General features: G+C 47.0%; 1 protein-coding gene across 1 annotated transcript in view; it reads right to left on the minus strand.

The window, feature by feature from the left end:
• Positions 1 to 21863, minus strand: part of PTK2 (protein tyrosine kinase 2) — a gene marked incomplete at its 3' end in the record, with an annotated part of 174118 nt that overhangs the window by 38356 nt on the left and 113899 nt on the right. Inside the window, exons 13-17 of the mRNA XM_015426717.1 lie at positions 15355 to 15438; positions 13648 to 13665; positions 8694 to 8750; positions 4231 to 4251; positions 3082 to 3183 (exon numbers count right to left, since the gene is read on the minus strand). Of these exons, the coding sequence (XP_015282203.1) occupies positions 3082 to 3183; positions 4231 to 4251; positions 8694 to 8750; positions 13648 to 13665; positions 15355 to 15438 (282 nt within the window). The remainder of the gene's footprint in view (positions 1 to 3081; positions 3184 to 4230; positions 4252 to 8693; positions 8751 to 13647; positions 13666 to 15354; positions 15439 to 21863) is intronic.

A 21863-nucleotide genomic window follows, 5' to 3' on the forward strand; every position in this document is an offset into this window, starting at 1 on the left:
CCAAAACCCCACCAACTTTTCGCCCCCCCCCCCCCCCGAAGCACCAAGAAGACAGAGCATCACTTGCCCCAGAGCCCCTATCTATACCTTGTGGCTAATAGCCACTGATGTTCATTTCAGACAGTTCTGAAGACATGGTTATTGCCTTCCTACAAGTCCCAACAAGGACTTTTAAGTTTAGAAAAGAGATGACTAAGGGGGGGCCATAATAGAGGTTTATAAAATTATGCATGGGGTGGACTTTTAAGTTTAGAAAAGAGATGACTAAGGGGGGGACATAATAGAGGTTTATAAAATTATGCATGGGGTGGAGAGAGTTGACAAAAAGAATTTTTTCTCCCTCCCCCAACACACTAAAACTCAAGAGCAGCCAATGAAGCTGACGGGCAGTAGGTTCAGGATGGACAAAAGGAAATGCTACTTTACATAGAGAGTGATTAAAATGTAAAATTCCTTGCCAGTCAATGTTGTGACAGCCACAGGAACAAACAGCTTTAAAAGGGGATGAGATGGATTCATGGAGGAGTAGTCTGTCAATGGCCGCTAGCCATGGTGACTGAGGGAACTTCCACATTCAGAGGCACTAAGCCTCTGGATCCCAGAGCCAGGAGGAGGCAACATCAGGGGAAGGCCTCGGCCTCTGTGCCCTGCTGTTGGCCTTTCAGATGAACTGGTTAACCACTGTGTGAGACAGGAGGCTGGACTAGATGGACTATTAGTCTGATCCAGCAGGGCTCTTCTGATGTTCTTAAGAAAGACTGTCGCTGCTATGCAGAGCCAGGCAATGACAAACCACCTCTGCTCAACTCTTGCCTGGAAAACCCCGTGAGATGGAGCATCATGGATCGCCATGAGTCTGTTGCGACTCAACAGCACGCTTTTACCTTTTAAACATGATCAGGTAGATGCTGGGACACAGAAGATTTTCACTTTATCATGGGAGTAGTAGGAATAACTATCCCAGGTATTTATTTAAGGTATTTAAACTCTGCCTTTTCACAAAGGCGCTGCAAATGAATGGATTTCTATTTATACATAATATTTCCAGTCTGCCACTGCAGTAACTGTGAAGGGGCTGTGGCTCAGTGGCAGAATGTCTGATTGGCATCCAGAAGGTCCCAGGGTCAATCCCCGGCATCTTCAGCTAAAAGGATCAGGTAGCTGATGATGTGAAAGACATCTCCTTCAGATCCTGAACAGCACCTGCCAGTCAGAGTAGACAAGACTGACCTTGATAGAGCTGACTGCAAGGCAGTTTCTTGTGTTCTTGTGTTAATGACCACATGACAACTGTGGTTTGTATGGATTCTGTGCTCAAAGGGAATCAAGCCCAAATTTATAGCAACCCATATATTTCACAAGTGTAAACGACTTGAATCTTTTCATTCATGATGATGGCTTGGTTTGCACTTATGCACTAGCACCACAGGAGGTAGCAAAGGTTTACAACCATCAGGCAGTGTTCAGGTGAAGGTGCTGTTTGGGAGAACCAGCAGCTCCCCACAGGGACTTCTCATGCATTGCCCCTTTTCCTTCCTTCTTTTTCAACTGGAGATGCCGGGGACTGAACCTGGAACCTTCTGCATAATCAAGCACAGACTCTACCACTGAGCCACAGCTCCTCCCCTAGTCACTGAAAACAACTTTCCTATATGAAGAATGTGTGTCTCTAAGTACGGGCAAAACTTTTTGCTAATCAACCTGAACCTCTCACTATAAACTTTCTGGCTACAGACCTGCATTTGCCCTACAAAAGATTACCTGACCCTGAAGGAGCATGAACTTCTAGAGAAACAGTTTGGTGTAGTGGTTAGGAGCATGGACTCTAATCTGGGAGAACCGGGTTTGATTCCCCACTCCTCCACGTGCAGCTGCTGGTGTGACCTTGGGTCAGACACAAGTTCTTTCAGAGCTGTTCACTCACGAGCGGTTCTCAAAAGAGTTCTCTCAGCCCCACCTACCTCACAGGGTGTCTGTTGTGGGGAGGGGAGGGGAAGGGAAAGGAGATTGTAAGCCGCTCCGAGACTCCTTTGGGTAGTGAAGGGTGGGGTATAAATCCAATCTCTCATCTATATATCTAATAGCCAAGTTGCCCCCTCCGTGCGGATATCAAAATCCGCACATCGGGGGCACTTGGGGGGCAGAGAGATTTTCCTGCACACTTGGAGGAGTCCCTACAGGTGTGCAGAAAAATCTGAAAAGTTTAAAAAACTATACTGGGGATACTTAACCCCCAAAAAAACCTAAAAAAAAAAAAAACATTCCCCATGCATGCGCAGAGAACTCACTTACGTCTGAGATCTGTGGCAGAGCCGCGCAGGGCTCACCGCCATTGGTGCTGGTGGCAGTGGTGGTGGCAAGGGGGAGGCTTGGCGGGCCGGCAGCTAGAAGCCGTGGCTGTTGCTGCTGCTGTTGGCGGCGGGGGGGAAGCCTCGCGGGCCTGGCAGCTCGGAGCCATGCAGGGTTTGACGGTGTTACTGTTGTGGGTGGTGGTGGGGAAGCGCCTGGCGGGCCTGGCGCAGGGCTTGCCTGGCGCAGGGCTTGTCAGTGTTGCTGTTGTGGGACGCAGCGGTGGGAAGAAGCTTTGGCGGCTCAGGAGCCGGGGGGATTACTCCCCCCCCCCCCGCGAGTCACACCTTGTCTCTCTCTATCTTTGAGGGTGGGAGTGGGAGGAAAGGGCGATCACAGCAGTAATAAAATCCCGGACTTCTACATGGTGTCCGATGAGCAGTTTTCCATTGTTACTGTACTAGTAAGAAATACCCTAATCTTGTGAAGGAAGCACTAAATCTGGTCTGCAGTAAACGGGGCAGCCTCTGTTTCCCTGTTAAAGGTAACCATGGTTCTAGAAGAGGCAGTTTTCACCTCTGCATTGGAGGCTACAACAGACAGGTTAGTTCTGCTTTGTAATTCCCTGGTCTTCTTCATTAAAGATATTTTTAAAAAACATTCCTCCCTCCTCATTCATGTCAACAGAAGCCTTTTCAGAAATCATCTTTAATTAATGCAGATGGGGGGGAAATGTAATTAGAAGGAAAGGCCTTCATTTTATGAAAAAGAATGGCAACATTAAAAAAATACCTACTGGGGTCACGTAAACTCCTTGGTGAACATCTCCAAACTGCCCTTCACCGATGCAGCGCCCCAGCTCAATCCGTTCTCTCTGAATCTCGTAATCCCTGGCTGTTGGAATGCAATCCATTTAAAACGCAATCTACTGATGAAAAGCTTTCAACTGAAAACAATCCACAAGATGCCAAAAACAGCCAAAAGCAACTCCCACAAAATGGTCTGGCGCACGAAAACCAGATTAGAGTTTGCTGCACTTTATCCATAGTAAATACTGTCTTGCCCAGTGGAATCCTCTTAAACAACTGTTTGAATGAGAGCCTATGAAAAGGATGCTGTGAAATTCAGACATACTGAATTAGTCCCAATGTGTTTAGTTATATTAATGCAATAAATGCAAAACTAGAACGTCTTAATTGATTATGGCCTAGAGGAGCACATGGAAACAAATGCAGCCTAGGGTAATAAGGGTTAGCCTTCACAAACGGTATGTTTAAGAGTTCTCCACTATATGATATTTTAGGTGTCTTAATCAGCAAATCAGCCAAGAGTATTTTTAAAGAGGTGTGCAGAAGGTGGTGAAAAGGAACCACATTTTTACAAAAAGGGGGGGGGACCCTAGGTAAGTAATGCATTCTGCTGACACTGTAAGCAAAACAGACATGGGGCTGCATTGTTAACTTTTTTTATTTAGTGGACTGTACCTTTCTTCGAAAGGCAGTGGCATTCTACTCTATCATATAATTAATTTCCAATTGAATTGTTTGTCTCACTGATTCCATTTCCATCATGCACAGAAAAGTATTTACTGGAAAACATTGTTATTTCTTGTTTTCCCTGGAGTCAACTCCAACAGCATCTCATCTCTCCACAAACTTAGGTTTCATTTCAGAATAGCAGACTGGCATTATTTTTCAGTAAGAAACTCAGAGAGTTGATGATGCCTGGCATCACAAAACTGAAGCAAATTATTACACATTCCTTTTTTCATTTAAGTAATGCATTCCCCTCTTTAAAATCCCAAAGCTTTCAAATGCATTGGCTTAACTGTACAGAATTAAGCCAATTAAGACTTTAGTAACAGAAAGTCAACAGGTTTTTTAAAATACCACATCATTCCAAAGTATCAAGCATAGAGATGATTAAAGTTTCTCCTGTTACCTTCATCTATTCCATAGCTTTCTGCAGTGCAATTAAGAGAAAAATCAAACACTTGCTTAGAAATGGCTTCTCGAAATTCAGAATACAGTCGGGGGGAAAAATATTTCTAATTAAAAAAAAAAACCCACACAATAAACTCACAGTTGAAGTTAGTGTGAAATCTGGACTTTCTGCAACAGGCTTCATAACAATTTGCAAGCAGGGCCATCCCGTACACTAGGCTAGGGCAGGGCCCCCCAATACGGTGCCCACGGGCCCCAGGGTGCCCGCCAATATCTATCTATCTATCTATCTATCTATCTATCTATCTATCTATCTATCTATCTATCTATCTATCTATCTATCTATCTATCTTTTGCATTTATATTCCGCCCATCCCGCAGGTGGGCTCAGGGCGGGTCACATCATTGAAATAAATACAGTTTCAGTTTAAAACATTAAAACACCATAAAACATTCTAACAATTAAAACAACGGGTACAGCCTGAAACAGCGTCGGTAGGCTATAAAGTTCTGCCCCGATGGTGCAGTGAGTCAAAGGCCAGTCGTCTTGGTGCTTGCCAAGTGTTTAGGGGAAGTAGGTGGGGGCCAGGTGGGCTACTGGCCACGGGAGATTTGGTTGGCTGTGCAGGTTTGTAAAAATGTTGCTTTGGCAGCAGCTGCTACCACAACAACAAGGCTCTTAAGGGTGTGACTGAAAGAGAGCATCACCCGCCATTTTTTTTGGCCGCCTCTGCCTTTTGCAGCAGCCATTCTGTGGCTGTGCCCACTGTGCTCTGTTAGAATGCCAAAGACCCAGTTCGGTGTAGTGGTTAAGCGCGCAGACTCTAATCTGGGAGAACCGGGTTTGATTCCCCACTCCTCCACTTGCACCTGGCTGGATGACCTCCTTGGGCAAGCCGGTTGCCCCCTCCGTGCGGATATCAAAATCTGCATATCGGGGGCACTTGGGGGGCAGAGAGGTTTTCCTGCACACTTGGAGCAGTCCCCAGGTGTGCAAAAAAATCTGAAAAGTTTAAAAAACTATACCGGGGGATACTTAAATCCCCCCCAAAGTTTTTTTTAAAAAGCATTCCCCACGCATGCGCAGAGAACGCACTTACGTATTCTAACAATTAAAACAACGGGTACAGCCTGAAACAGCGTCGGTAGGCTATAAAGTTCTGCCCCGATGGTGCAGTGAGTCAAAGGCCAGTCGTCTTGGTGCTTGCCAAGTGTTTAGGGGAAGTAGGTGGGGGCCAGGTGGGCTACTGGCCACGGGAGATTTGGTTGGCTGTGCAGGTTTGTAAAAATGTTGCTTGGGCAGCAGCTGCTACCACAACAACAAGGCTCTTAAGGGTGTGACTGAAAGAGAGCATCACCCGCCATTTTTTTTGGCCGCCTCTGCCTTTTGCAGCAGCCATTCTGTGGCTGTGCCCACTGTGCTCTGTTAGAATGCCAAAGACCCAGTTCGGTGTAGTGGTTAAGCGCGCAGACTCTAATCTGGGAGAACCGGGTTTGATTCCCCACTCCTCCACTTGCACCTGGCTGGATGACCTCCTTGGGCAAGCCGCAGTTCTGGCTCAGCTGTTCTTGAAAAAGGGCAGTTTCTGTCAGAGCTCTCTCAGCCCCACCTGCCTCACAGGGGAGGGGAAGGGGAAGGCGTTTGTAAGCCGCTCTGAGACTCCTTTGGGTAATGAAGGGTGGGGTATAAATCCAATCTCTTCCTCTTCTTCTATCGTCTGCATATCTGAGGTTGTTGCTTCTAAGATGCCCACAGGCTCAAAAAAGGTTGGGGACCCCTGGCCTAGGGTGTCAGATCAGGGCTGGGGCAACAAAAGTTAGAATGCCACAGGCAGACCCAGGGGTCCAGGGCAGAGAGGGAGCTGAACCAGTGTTCATCCTAGGCATCGCTACTCAAAAGCACAACAGACCTAGTCACACTGATCTACATCATGGTCAGTGTTCCCTCTAAGCTGAGTTATTGTGAGCCAGTGCACAGTTTTTTACCCTGCGGCTCACACATTTTTTGGGGTCTTCGCTCAGGAAGGGATGGCTCCAGAGGAAACTGATTTACGCAGTAGCCAAATCGCTCGCTCACAACTTTAATGCCAGTAGCTCACAAAGTAGAATTTTTGCTCGCAAGACGCCACAGCTTAGAAGGATCATTGATCGTGGTAATCTCCAGAATGGACTACGCAGGGCTGCCACTGAAGGTGTCAGTCTGTACAAAACGAAATGGTAAGCTTCCTGTCAGGGGGTCAGCCATTAAGAGCGTATCATTCCAGTGCTGTGTGAACTGCAACAGTTAGGTATTTGCTTCTGGGCCCAACGCCAAGTTCAGGTTATTACCTTGAATAACCAACCTAGGGCCATCCTACCTATTGAACAGCATCTCCTAGTATATTCCCATGGGCCAGTTACACCCCTCAAACAACTTTCTCCTGGCCGTACCCTCCCGTAGGGCTGTCACTGAAGCGACAGCTAGGTCACGGGCTTTCTTTGTGGCATGACCTTACCCACGTGGGTGCATAGGGCATCTTCCCTGGCTCCATTCAGGAAGACAAGCAAGACAGTTCCACTTCAGAGGTTGCAGGAAAAGCCGAACGGACTCTCAGCAGATTTAGCGCGCTTTCTCACACACTAAATAACGCACTTCCAATCCACTTCCAGTGCACTGGATTTTACTGTGTGAAAATGGCAAAATCCACTTGCAAACCGTAACTGAAGTGGGTTGAAGCTGCATTATTTCACATGTGTGAAAGCGCCCGAATGCGTTATGTGCTTTTAAATTTGCATTATTTTTATCTGTTAATGGATGTTTACGTTCTGCAGCTTGTTGTGCAGTTAGCTGTCTGGAGTCCAAGAAAACAAGGCAGGCCATAAATATTTTAAACAGAGAAATAGACAAATCAACGTAAGGATTGCATTTGGGGCACGTAGCCAGACTTCACGTGCAAGTTCAGATTCACACGTGGCTCCACTGGGGGAAGAAACGACAAAAAGAGCCAACTAGTGTCATAATACTGAACAGGTAAAGATTCCCATGTGACATATGCTAATGGTGGCTGGATCATACCTTTTCAGATGGGGGAGGGGAGGTGAATGCTCTCTGAAAGGCCCTTTAAACATTATACGCACAGTCTGTACGGAAATTATTTTCATGTGGGAGAGCATTCCAACCGTCGATCTGCCTCGTTTGCTGTCTAGCATGACACAACTCCAAACAGCGAACTTCATCTAGAGTTTCTGCTCAACTCTTTTCATCTTCTGAACTTTTAAAGTCCATGATACTTCATTAAAGTACATTTCCTAGCCATATGGAGTTTTTGTTAATTTCTGTTAGACGGTTGCAATGATCTCTCTAATTTTTCCTCCCTCCTGAGCGGAGCAGTTCACATCCCGAGCAGAATATAACTGCTGTAATAATAAAATGTTCCCAAATATACAAATTCCACTAGTAGAAAACACCATCAAAGATTGCCAAAACAATATATTGAACAATTATAAAGCTGGTGGTGTCACAACAGCAACATTAGTGCATACTGTAACTATAATAAAGCATAAGACACAATATTTCCTCCTTTGAAGATAAGACATAAAGTCCATGTAGTCAGTGTAACTTGATAGGAGGAGTCCACATAGTCATAACATTTTCCAAACAGCCTTTGCAAAGAAGAAGAGATTGGATTTATACCCCACCCTTCACTACCCAAAGGTGTCTCAGAGCGGCTTACAAACTCCTTTCCCTTCCCCTCCCCACAACAGACACCCTGTGGGGTGGGTGGGGCTGAGAGAACTCTGACACAAACTGCTCTTTTTCAAGGACAGGTGTGCCAGAGCTTGCAACTGACCCAAGGTCACATCAGCAGGTGCAAGTGGAGGAGTGGGGAATCAAACCCGGTTCTCCCAGATTAGAGTCCGCACACTTAACCACTACACCAAACTGGCTGACACCCATTCTAGATTCTTGGAAGATGCGTTTCCTTCGACTTCTTCAATTTGCTGGCTGTGTAAGTGGAACTGTGAATCGTTTAATATATTGTTTTGGCAATCTTTGATGGTGTTTTCTACTAGTGGAATTTGTATATTTGGGAACTCCTGTGACACTAGTCTTTTCCCCTTGTTGTTTGGTAATAATAAAATGGGCAATGGGCAGTGCAAGACCCTGTGCGGCTCCAGACTGCTGCTGAGCGGGGCTTCCTGTGTTAATGAGTGGCCGCTCACATGCACAGCTTAGAGGGAACACTGGATGGTTGTGGGGAAATCACGGGATTTAAGTCTCCAGAATGTCAACTTACCTAAAGAACTTTCTCTTTTAAGTCCACATGATTCTTAAATGTAATCACCCTGTGACTCATGAGCTATCTACAATCAACTCAGCCCCAATAAGACAAAATAGCTAGTGGTGACTAAAATGCCCTATTGATCTGATGCTCAAGTAAACCCCTGAGTAGGAAAAGCCCCAGAATGAAGTTTACTTACTCGAGGGCATGGTGTAAGTGTCTTCTTCATCTATAATCTCTGCGTAATCGTCCGTTTCTGAAAGGAAGGAATCAGACAGTTCAGAAAAGACCAAATTGCAGCTGGGGGGCGGGGAGGATATGTAACACATTCCTCATTCCTCTTGCCCCCCTTAAAAAAGAAAACCCCTGTAACCTTTTCACCTCCACATAAATCTACTTAGGGCTACCATGACTAATCCTTCCCCGTGCACGAGTTATTCATGGAAATGAAGATGACCTCATTGCCTGCTCCATTTCATTACACAGACTTGTTTCTCAGGGGTCAGAGAGATAGACTGAATGCATCTTTTATCAAGTCATAGACAGTTCCCCCTATTTAGATCCGTTAGTCAAAATATGAATAAGTCCTGTCCTATGATCAATAGAAATTTCCCGTCACAAACCCCACAAATGGATGAGTGGGAGCTACTATCGTGAGACTTTTCTATGTGCAAACAAGGAAGAACTTTGTAGGTCTTAGAACATGGTGAGAGAGAGAGAAGATGCAGGATCCACAGGAAGCAAAGGACTGCAGTTTCTTTCAGGTTGCCTAAAGAAAACCAAGTCCTTGGGTAACACTTGCTCCAGGCAACTCCTATTTATGATTTAATTGTATTGCCTACCATTGCCACTTAAAATTAGGTGATCATGAATCAATTCCTGAAATGTAACTTTAACGCTAATCCTAAAGACAATGTTTAATTTTTATAAAAATCCACCTAAGCTATCATTTCTGTTGCCCCAGAAGGTCAGACCAGAACCAACGGGTTGAAATTAAATCAGAAGAGTTTTCAGCTAAACATTAGGAATAACATCCTGACAGTTAGAACAGTTCCTCAATGGAACAGGCTTCCTCAGGAGGTGGTGGACTCTCCTTCTTTGGAGGTTTTCAAACAGAGGCTAGATGGTCATCTGACAGCAATGCGGATTCTGTGAACTTAGACAGATCATGAGAGGGAGGGCAGGAAGGGTTGCCTCAGTGATGAGTTCTTGTGGCCCTTTCTTACACGTCCAGGGAATTGCTGATTGCCACTTTGGGGTCAGGAAGCAATTTTTCCTCCCGGCTGGTTTGGACAAGGATCCTGAAAGTTTTTTTGTCATCTTCTGGGTGTAGAACAGCGGGCACGGCGGGTGTGGAGGGGGAGGTATTTGTGTATTTCCCGCATTGTGCAGGGGGTTGAATTAGATGACCCCGGAGGTCCCTTCCAACTCTATGACTCTATGCTTCTATATGATATACTTTATATATAAGAATATGACATACACATATATACACATATATAAGAATATGATATATCCCTGTCTGGGGTGGGGGTGGGGGTGGAAAGTGAAATCAAGTCGCAGGTGACTTATGGAAACTCCCATAGGGTTTTCAGGGCAAGAGGTGGCTTTGTCATCACCTGCTTCTGTATAGCAACCCTGGACTTCCTTGGTGGTCTCCCATCCAAGTACTAACTGTGACTGAGTTTGCTCGGCTTCCAAGGTCTGACGAGTTCAGGCTAGCCCGGGCCATCCAGGTCGGGGCAAGTCTGGGTAGGGTTGGATAAAACAGATTTTTGCAGACTCTTAACTGGAATTTCCAGTTGTGATGTTGCCCCTGTACGATCAACACAAAATCTCCTCCCAAGCTCTGACCACCAGTGACCGCTCCTGGGCAAACCTTAAGGGTCTCTGCTGATGGCCACCACACGTTCGCTCAGTATGCGTAGACGTGGCAATGAGGGGCTCTCCTCAAAAAGGACTATGGCTCTATTCTGCACAGCCCTGAGCATGGAGCCTTTCCCTGACAAAAGGACCTTAAAAGGATGGATGCTATTTTCTCTTGGCATAGTAAACTGAAATAAAGTAGGCTGCGCCAACTACAGGAAAGGCTTTCGGTACTCTTGGTTGTAGTTTATTAAGCTTCTATCTGGTCTTATGGTTGGTTTCAACAGCATTTTGGGCTTCTCTTCTCGGTGCATTGTGCGAGCAGGTGGGTTTGCCAACTCCGGGTTGTGGAATTCCTGGAGATGTGGGGGGTGGGGCTTGGGGAGGGCAGAGTTTGGAGAGGGGAGGGATATCAGTGGCATACAGAGTCCACACACACACCCCTCCAAAGGTGCCATTTTCTCTGGGAGAGCTGATCTCTGTCGTCCAAATCTAGGAGATCTCTGGTTCCCATCTGGAGGGGGTGACCATATTTTGTGGAAATGTACACGTGCAAAAGGGGGGGGGAGAAACACGTGTCAACAAATGCCGGTTGGGTTTCGGCTCTTTGCTGCCCCTTTGAACAATGATGTGTTTCTACACGGTCATCCCCCTTTGACTTCTCGCGCGGCCAGGAGCCCCATGCACAGAGAAAGCAAACCCGACACACAGACACCAACACAAAAGAATCGGCAAAAAAAAAAAAGAAGGCACGCCGAACGTTTGTAGAATGTTTTTTTTCCACACATCTGCACAGTCTACATGAAACACCAAAAGCAAAGGGAAGAATGACTGATTAATCCGTTCTCTTCTGGCTTCCTTTCTCTCTCCTTCCAAACAGCAGAGAACTAATGACGGAGAGGGATGGTGGTGTTTCCGCTTTCAGGGATGTTAGTGTAACTGAGTGAGCAGTTCTAATCCTTTATATGTTGATTTTGGGAAAAAAAAAACCCCAGCTTAGGCCTATGAGTTACAAAGCTGTTGCAATGGCTTAAGAGGATCAGGTGGAGGGTCTCAAGACTGACAAAGGAGACTAGCTTAAAGGGGGGGGGGCAACCTCATTCAGCTCTTAACCAGTTGGAGGTCATGCCGAATCACGGGGCTATATGCTTCCAGCTATGGCCAAGATGAATGGCTTGTCTTGAAAAGCAAAACAGATTCTCAGCACCAACCCGGAAGACACCCCCCTCCCCCTAGCATGCAGCCCACTCAGCACTTTGCCAACATATTCCAAGCCAAATAGAAAGGCTTCAGGGCCACACTGAGCTGGCCCCGGCATATCTAGCTCCCCTCTTCCTTTTCAACATGTCTTGTCAACTGCACAGGAGAGTCGCCGCTGACTTGTGGTGACCCTGTAGGGTTTTCAAGGCAAGAGACCAACAGAGGAGGGTTTGCCATTGCCTGCCTCTGGACTTTCTTGGTGGTCTCCCATCCAAGTATTAACCAGGGCCGACCCTGCTTAGCTTCCGGGGTCTGGCGAGATCGGGCTAGCCTGAGCCATTGCATCTGATATTTGCCCACCCCGGGCCACATAACTGGCTGCCAATAACTTAGGTTGTGGTATTAAGTCACAAAGGAAATTATTCTAGACATTAAACAGCGGGGAGAGCAGAACTCGGGTCTCTACCACTAGGGACAGGGCTTTTTCCATGGTCGCCCCATTTTGCAGAATAACTAGCTGGGGGAGACTCGTGCCCTGCGGGACCTAGTCAGGATCCAAAGGACATGGAAAACTGAACTATTTTTCAACAGGCCTTCACCTGATGATGTTTATATCAGCCCCTCTAGTTTTCCACTTTTCCGGCTTCCAGTTTTTGATACTGATATTTTTATAATTTTATACAGATTTTACTGTCATTTATTTATACTGGGTTTACATTACGTTAGCTGTTATATGGTATTTAACATATTTAAATCATGTCACTCTATTGTCATAAGCCGTCTTGAGCCACATTTGCTGTGGGAGAGACGGGAGACAGATTTGAAAAATAAATAAACTAAATGTACACCTGCAATTTTCAGCAGCACCAGACTCACTTGCAAGAAAATGGTTGGATCCTATGAAAATGTTCACGGGCAACCATCTTCCCTGCCTTCCCCCCTCTGCAGAAGGCACCGGTGACCCCTGAGGGCATCGGGGGAGTCTCATGGACCCTCATGGGGGAGCCATGAGGATCACATGGGGATTAAGGAGGAGAAGTTATCCACTTCCTCTGCCAGTGGAAGCAGCTCAGTCTCACCCAATTCCCCCTCATAGGAACCAACCTAAATGTCTAAGATCAGGATACCAAAATCACCTGGTTCTTCTGGGCCCTAAAGAAGCCAGGCTTGCCGCAACGAGGGCCAAGGCCTTTTCTATGGCAGCCCCTTACTGGTGGGATGAGCTCCCGGATGACATCAGGGCCCTGCGGGACCTTTTGCAGTTCTGCAGGGCCTGTAAGACGGAGCTCTTCCGCCAGGCTTTCGATTAGGGCGCTGCCTTTAACATCATGGCCCTGGCCATAACACCAACATCGTCACCAACCTGACGACCAACAGCCAAGCAGGAGCCTGGACTAAGGGGTAGGTGACCATCCAAATGTTGAGAGAATGCCGCCATCTTTTATTACATCTATGTTCTGAGCAGTTATGGTTTTATATACTGTGATTTTTAACTTAATTTTGTTCTTAGCATATTTTGGAGTTTTAATGTATACACATATATGTATGTTCTGTAAGCCGCCCTGAGCCTGCTACGGCGGGGAGGGCGGGATAAAAATTTAACAAATAAATAAATAAATAAATACAATAGTTTTGTCCTCAGTTACAGCCAATGCTCCCTCTAAGCTATGGAGTCCTGTGAGCAAAAATTCTACTTTGTGAGCTACTGGCATTAAAGTTGTGAGCAGGTGATCTGGCTACTGCATAAATCAGTTTGCTCTGGAGCCATCCTTCCTGAGCAAAGACAAAAATGTGGGAGCCGAAGGCTAAAAAATTGTGAGCTAGCTCACACAAACTCAGCTTAGAGGGAACACTGGTTACAGCCCAAAAGAAAACAGGCACGTTCTTCTGTAATTTTGCAGAGTGGTAACAAATATTTTCCAGAGTAGTAAGAAATTAAAACGGCAAACGGGCCTTATGCATAGTTTACTTTGCACACATGCACACAAATACAAACAAAAAACAAAAAACAATCGATGGATACAAGGGATGCACATTGCACGTTAAGTGACAAACAGGCTAAAGAAAAATATATGACCACATATTACCGTCCCCACTAATTTCATCTGTTGATCCGGGTGGCATGCAAAGAGAAAGGGGGAGGGAAAACAGTAGGAAAAGAAAGGGGAAGGGGAGGGAGAGAGAGAAAGAGGGGAAGAAATGGGGGAAATACAGTATTAAAATCACAGTGTGCCAAACGGAAGAGCAAAAAAAGAAAATCACCTTAAGTGTTTTCACTCTTAAAAGATCTGATCAGGCAGAGGAAGTTAAGGGTGTTTCGCAGTCTAACCCAACACTCTAAATTCCTCCCAGCACATGACAAGATGCAGGCAAACACTACGGTTATGCGCATGAAGCCTCAAAAGAAGGAAACTAAGCTGGTACTTTGTGTCGCACAGCAATAACACAAGTGCCTTAATTCATGGCTGCCACTACGGAGGGAGGGGGTGCGAGAGAAAGGATGAATTAAGCCGACATGCAAAGAGCCCTGAATCTATGTACCAAGTGTTTCGTCCTTTGATGCACACTTCTTATTAATGCTAGTATGAACTGAACGCCATCGAAAACAAAATCTATCATAGTACGAGGCTGAGATTTGGAGAAACGACACACGATCAGTGCTCTAGCTCTTACATTACAAGATTTACAAACGTAATTCCAAGTAGTTGTGTCAAGAGGGGTTGTGCTCTAAACATTTGTTCATTAGAAATGACAGGCTCAAAGCCCGCACTTCAAGACCCACCACTCAGGGCCTAAAATTACTGCTAAACAGACAGCCTCCCCCCCCCCACCAGCTGCACTTAGAAGCAATTCGCTCAAATAACAGAGCCTGCTGAAGGGTACTGCAGTCTCAACTCTTCATCATAACATGAAGACCGATGACAACTAAGGTAAAGTGTGCCACTGAGCTGCCAGCGACTCATGGCAACCAATGTTCCCTCTAAGCCGTGGAGTCTTGTGAGCAAAAATGCTACTTTGTGAGCGACTGGCAGCAAAGTTGTGAGCGAGCGACTTGGCTACTGCATAAATTAGGTTACTCTGGAGCCCTCCTTCCTGAGCTAAGACAAAAATATGTGAGCCGGAGGCTAAAGAAGTGTGAGCTAGCTCACACTAATTCAGCTTAGAGGGAACACCGATGGCAACCCCATGAATTTCCACCTCTTGGGGTTTGCAAGGCAAGTGAGAGAAGCAGAGGTAATTTTGCCATTGCCTTCCTCTGCAGAGTCTCCCTTGGTGGTCTCCCATCCAAGGACTGGCCTCGCTTAGCTTCCGAGCTCTGACGAGATCAGGCTACTCTGGGCTATGACAACTATCCCCTAATAGTTGCCATACAAAAAGTCATGCCCAGAGACCTGCACCCAGCCAACACTGCGGTGATCACTTAGGCACGTAAGCGATCTCAGCCCATATTTACAGCTGCTATTCTATTACATTCAACGGCATGCTAAATCAGGGGTCCAAGAATGTGTTAGGCCCAAGTGAGCCCCTGGGAGACAGATCTGAAACCTTCTCCACTGCCATTAATCAATTCACTTCCATGGCACTTTTAATTGAAGAAGCTGACTTCTACAGGAGTTGGAAACACTTCCTGTGCCTTACGGGAGGAACAGGACGCCTCTGAATTTTCAGTGGGATTATTCTTGGAACTCTGTTTACAATTCTACTCCAGCCTCAGGTGAACAAAACCGCGGCGAAGTTAGTATTGTTCAGCTTTTGGATTAATCAGGCAGCCCAGAGACAAAGCAGGCCGGTACCCTGAGGTGGCGGCGGCTCGTGGGAGCAGAAGACGAAAGGGAGAAAGCGCCTGCCTCTCTTTATTTTATGTTGACAGTGATTGACTCCTTTGCCAAGGGGCAAGAAGAGGAAAGGGGAGGGGAGGGAATTAAAAACAGAAACAAATTATTTACAAGGAAAGGAAGATACAGTCAGTACATGTGCAACACATGAATGTAAGAAAGTGGTAGTGTTACAACTGATACTTTGGAGTCATATTTAACAGTAAAAAAAAACCTGAATCCACTTTTCTTCAGATACTACTGCAGAAATACATACTTTACTCCTGTTTTGCTTTTTTCAAAGGGGATATAACAAAGAAGAGCTATTAAAATATTTAAAGCTCAGCATCTGTCAGCTCTAACAGTACGACACAGAATACGTTTCTTCAGTATAACAGTTTATTAAGTTGGTATTTCCTGACAAAACTGGATTTTTTTACACAGACTGTGGATCAGCTGTCGGCCAAACTGGTTCTGCTGCTTCCTGTCCATGGTTCTCCTTACCTGGGGGGGGGGGGGGGGAGAAGCCCACCCTCTCTCCAGAGCTCTTTTAACCCACCTTGATGGTGGTGTGTGGGGGCCAGATGGGGGATCTCTGCATAACAAGATGTATTTCCCCAACAGCATCAGACAGCTCAGTGCCAAAACCCACCACGGACAGGAATTCGCAGCACGTGAACGGAACTTTCCCTTTTTTAAACATTCTCAGCAAGTCAACATTTGGATACAAGCAGAGCAGAATACTCTCTACATATATCAGAGAAATTAATGCAAATGAGACGTGTGTTCAAAGAATTCTACAGCAGCAGCAAACATCTGAACATGCCTGTCAGGGAAACTCGCTACAGGAAGAAACACTGCTTCATTTTATGCTTGAATGATGCCTCGGAAACGATGGGGGTGGGGGGTGGGGGAAGTATTACAGAGGGAACCCAGCAGGATCAAGAAACTGGAGTTATCAGAACAGGGCTGTAAAGGGGCAGGCCCAAATCCCAAACATCCCTGAAGCTCACTGGATAAGCCAGTCACACTCTTCCAGACTATAAACGGGAGAGAGGAGGAACCATATACACTGAGCTCCACAGAGGACGGGCAGAGAGAAGCAAAATCCCTACTTGCACAACGAACGAACTCGCAGGACAAAAAGTGCCAGTGTTGTGTCTGGGAGAACTGACTTCAGATCATAAGTACAAAGGAGAAGCCGCGTCGGATCAGGTCAGTGGCCCATCCAGTCCAACACTCTGTCTCACACTGTGGCCAAAGCCCAGGTGCCACCAGGAGTCCCATCAAGCAGGGCCAGAATTGCAGAAACCCACCCACGGTTGCCCCACCCCAAGCGCCAAGAATACAGAGCATCACTACCTCACTGTCACGAAGCTTGCTTGGTGACCTTGGGTTGGTCACGATCTCTATAATCCTAACCTTCCTCAGAGGATAGATTCAGGTGGGTAGCCATGGCCCCGGTCACACGGGCAGGAAAATGCGGGGGGGGGGGAGAACGTGGCTGTTTGCCCCGAAGCAAAATAATGAGCGGCTGCGCGATCAGACGTCCCGTTGAGGTCCCGTGGTTAGGGGGGAGGTGCCAATCACAGGACAATCCTAGTGCGAGGCAAAGAAGCAGCCTCTCTAGCAAAAGGCTCCGCGGGTTTAACCCCTTCCAGGGCTGCAGAGGAATGCAAACTGTATCCTTCGTCTGGTCCCCTCCAGGAGGAGCTTCAGTCGGGCCGCCCTCCCGCCATGCCCCCCCTGCACCTCCCCCTCTGCCACCCGGCGCAGAGAGTTCCTCTCGAGCAGGCCGAGCCAGGAGTGGGGGGGGGATGGAAAAGAGGAGGGGGCTGTGTTGTTTGTTTTTAAATGAAGTGTGCGCATGCGCCGTTGGGTGCTTGTGCGCATCCCGTGGAGACTTGGGAAAAAAAACCTTTTAGCGACGGGACATGGGCGGGCGCCGGATGCCACGACCTACCACCGGAAACGCGATCAGGCGCCCGCCCTTGCCCCACGGTTACCGGAAACGAGTACCTCGGAGGTACTAGTTTTTTACCCCGCATCTTTGGCGGGAAGCCTTGGGTTCGCCACGGGAGCTCTACGCTTCCCAGATGTGGCGCTGTGATCGCGCCCGGAAAATCCGCCTATCTTCCGTCTCTGTAGCGTGGCTAATGCTCCGTGTGACTGCAGCCCATGTTGGTCTGAAGCAGCAGAACAAAGTTGGAGTCCCGAGGCACTTTTAAGACCAACAAAGCTTGTTTTATTCAAGGTATGAGCCTTTCGTGGGCAAGCACGCTTCTTCAGATACATTCTTCCATTTCAATGTATCTGAAGAAGTGTGCGTGCACACAAAAGCTCGTGCATTGAATAAAACTTTGCTGGTCTTAAAGGTCCCACTGGACTCTTAACTTTGTTCTGCTTCCTCAGAGGGCTATTGTGACGATTGAATGGGCAAGGGAGGATTATGTAGGGCAACACCTTGGAGGAAGGGCAGGACAGAAATGTATTGAGAAAGAGAAAGCGCCTCAGTGAATGAATAGAAAGATGGTGGGTTGGATGCAATTAATGTGCTTTGTAAGTGGGAGGCTCTTTATCCGGGAACCATCTAGAGCAGGGTGTCAAACATGCAGCCCAGGGGCCGGGTCAGACCCCCGGAGAGCCTCCATCAGGCCCGCAGTGGAACTGACCATCTCCTGCTTCCAGTTCTGCTGCTGCCGCTGCTGCATCATAGCTTGCTTCGCCAGACTCTCTTAATCACTCAGCCATTTCATCTTTTAACCTGGGTCCTAGACTTAGAACTCTGAGCATGAGATTTCTGTGGCGAATGTCAGTAAATCAAAAGTAGGTTTGCAGTTTATAGAGCTAATGTTTTAAGCATGTTTTTATTTTAAGTTCAGGACAGAAAAAAAGGAAATGCTACTTTACACAGAGAGGGATTAAAATGTAGAATCTACTGCCAGAGGATGTAGTGATGGCCACAGGAATAAACAGCTTTAAAAAGGGGATTTGATAGATTCATGGAGGATAAGACTATCAATGGCTACTAGCCATGGTGACTGAGGAGAACCTCCACATTCAGAGGCACTAAGCCTCTGCATCCTGGAGGCGACATCAGAGGAAGGCCTCGCCCTCTGTGCCCTGTTGTTGGCCATCCAGAGGAACTGGTTGGCCACTGTGTGAGACAGGATGCTGGACTAGATGGACTATCAGTCTGATCCAGCAGGGCTCTTCTTATGTTCTTATGCTCATTAGGGAACAGTGGGAAGCCCAACAATGCACAGCATAGACTAAGTGTACGCCTTTCGCCATGCACCTCTGCAACATCAGGGGCTCCACTGTAGACGGGTTTTTGCTCCAGAAGGATCCAAGGTAGGCCAGCTGATACGGAAAGCAGTACATGAATAGAGGAAGTCTGAAGACCACTGACATGGAACCATTTAAAGGCAACCTTAATGTCTCAAGTGACTTTTTGATAAGATTGGCAAGGAGTGCAGATCGTTAGTGGAGATAAAACCCGTTTACATTGTTATATGCTACCATCACCATCGGCTTCTCTGGGCAGCAAACAACTCATGGCATATTCATTGACACAATTTTATTTACTTGTTTCATTCATACCCTGTTTCCTCCCCACTGGGGACCCAAGGTGGCTTATCATCCTCTTCTCCTGCATTTTATCTTGACAGCAACCCAGTGAGGTAGTTTAGGCTGAGAGAGTGTGACTGGCCCAAGGTCACCCAGCAAGCTTCCACGGCACGAGTGGGGATTCGAACCTGGTTCTTCCAGATTCTAGTCCGACATTCTGACCACTACACCACACTGGCTCTCCAGTGATGCAATAAGGGCTGACAGGCTGATAGACCATTGGTCTACTACAGTATTATCCTCCCCCCCCTTCCGATTCCTACATAGATTGCAGATTACTTCTCCATAGGACTTTGGGCATGGCAGATACATGACATGCTGTTAGAACGTGCAGCCAAAACCCAGGTGCCATCAGGAGATCCACCAGCAGGGCCAGAACTCCAGAAGCCCTCCCACTGCTGCCCCCCCCCCCATGCACCAAGAATACACAGCTTCACTGACCCAGACATAAGAACATAAGAGAAGCCAATGCTGGATCAGGCCAATGGCCCATCCAGTCCAACACTCTTGTGTCACACAGTGGCCAGAACCCAGGTGCCATCAGGAAGTCCGCCAGCAGGGCCAGAAGATAAGAGGAGCCAATGTTGGATCAGGCCAATGGCCCGTCCAGTCCAACACTCTTGTGTCACACAGTGGCCAAAACCCAGGTGCCATCAGGAGGTCTGGGGGGAGGGGCAAGACAGACAGCAAAGAAGAAGCCAAGCCTAACGCCAACTACAGGATACTATTCTCCAAGATACATAGAAGAGGAGTTGTTTTTATACCCAGCTTTTCTCTACCCTAAGGAGTCTCCAAGTGGCTTACAATCGCCTTTCCCTTGCTCTCCCCACAACAGGCACCTTGTGAGGCAGGTGGGGCTGAGAGGGTTCTGGAAGAACCGTGACTGGCCCAAGGTCACCCATCAGGCTTCATGTTGAGGACGTATGGGGAATCAAACCTGGTTCTCCATAGGACTTTGGGCATGGCAGATACATGGCATGCTGTTAGAACGTGCAGCCAAAACCCAGGTGCCATCAGGAGATCCACCAGCAGGGCCAGAACTCCAGAAGCCCTCCCACTGCTAAAAAAACCCAATGCACAGGAGTCCACCACTCTAAACCACTACACCATGCTGGCTCTCATGGGGAAAAGAATAATTACAGGATAGTATGCCTATGGATATTTCCGCATTCACTGTCCCCAATCTGAAGCCTTCCCCTATTCTTGCTTACGTAAAGCACTATAAATATCTGCATGGAAACATCTGCATGAAAGGGGTTTATATATACAACTTATATAAACTGATGGGATAAGTTATTCTTTTTGGAAGCCATGTCGCTTTTAAAGCTTGCTTTCTGGAAGTTAATATTTGCTGTTCTAAACCTAATCACCGGCCAAGGAAAACTCCCAGCCATGCTTCATCCCTTTTGCCGCAGAAGGATCCAAGCAAAACAGCAATTCAGGTAGCGGATTTCTGCAGCCCTGACCCATTTCTCCGCTTTAATTGAGCACATTAATCCTGAAAACAATCACGCTGCCGCCATATGCAAGAGACGCAATAAAGAAAATAGCTGCCAAATAGCTGCCAAATAGCTGTGAGACGCAATAAAGAAAATAGCTGCCAAAATCGGTACCTTTCAGGCTAAGGGGAATATCATACACAAATCTAGCTGTGTTTTCCCTCCTTCCAGTGCGTTAGGAGTGAGAAGATTAATTCTGGACATAAACTGCAAACGTTGGTTGTGGCTAGGATGGAATTCTTTTTATAGCCCCATTAGCAGAGGCCTGACTTCCCCATCCAAACAAATTGGAAATGTGACACCAACTGGTCTCTTAGAAGTCAGACTTCACGACTGTTCCACCAGAGGCCTGCATTTGTCATCAAGTGTACGCTTGACAGGGGAATTCAGCCAACTTTGGCTCTTTGAGGAGAGTAACCGTATGTGTTTCCGTACACGTGTACCTAATGCATACACTAAAAACATTTAAGTACACTCTCAAAACTTTACATTTGAAAAAAAAACCAGCTTTCAATCCAAGCAAGTTATGTCACTGGCTTAAAGCATTTATGCTATAGCACGGAGGCACAGCGGTATGTGGGTCCCCCCCCATTTCATCCCCCCCACTATGACCCCCATGTTGTCTATGTGGGTCCATTGATCACCAGGAGCAGAAGGGGGGGGGAGCTCTGTGGAGTGGGGTGGTCCTATTCTGCAGTTTCCACTGTAAGAGAAGACTAAGGCTTCACCAAGCTACTGCACAAAAACATAAGAGAAGCCAATGCTGGATCAGGCCAATGGCCCATCCAGTCCAACACTCTGGGTCACACAGTGGCCAAAAATACCAGGGGCCATCAGGGGGTCCACTAGAAGCCCTCCCACTGTTGCACTTCCCCCCAAGCATCAAGAATACTGTGCATCACCTGCCCCAACCTGTGCGTTCCTATCTATACCTTGTGGCTAATAGCCACTGATGGACCTCTGCTCCATATGCTTATCTGATTCCCTCTTGAAGCTGTCCTTGCTTGTAGCCGCGGCCACGTCCTGTGGCAGTGAATTCCGTGTGTTAATCACTCTTTGGGTGAAGAAGGACTTCCTTTTTTCCGTTCTAACTGTGCTACACAAGAAGCCAAAAAAGTAGATTGGAAGCTTGTAAGGCTCTGAGTCAAAAGAGAAAACCTGGCTCTCTTTCAAAGCTGGTTTTCCAGGTAGCCAAGCCTAACGCCAACTACAGGATACTGTTCTCCAAGACACATAGAAGAGGAGTTGTTTTTATAACCAGCTTTTCTCTACCCTCTAGGAGCTGCGGTGGCTCAAGTGGTTGAGACGCTGAACTGCAGGCTGTGGAAGGTCGGTAGTTCAGCAGTTCGAGACCCGGGT

This window comes from Gekko japonicus, unplaced genomic scaffold (assembly GCF_001447785.1).
Source record: "Gekko japonicus isolate JY-2015 unplaced genomic scaffold, Gekko_japonicus_V1.1 scaffold3074, whole genome shotgun sequence".
Classification (NCBI taxonomy): domain Eukaryota; kingdom Metazoa; phylum Chordata; class Lepidosauria; order Squamata; family Gekkonidae; genus Gekko; species Gekko japonicus.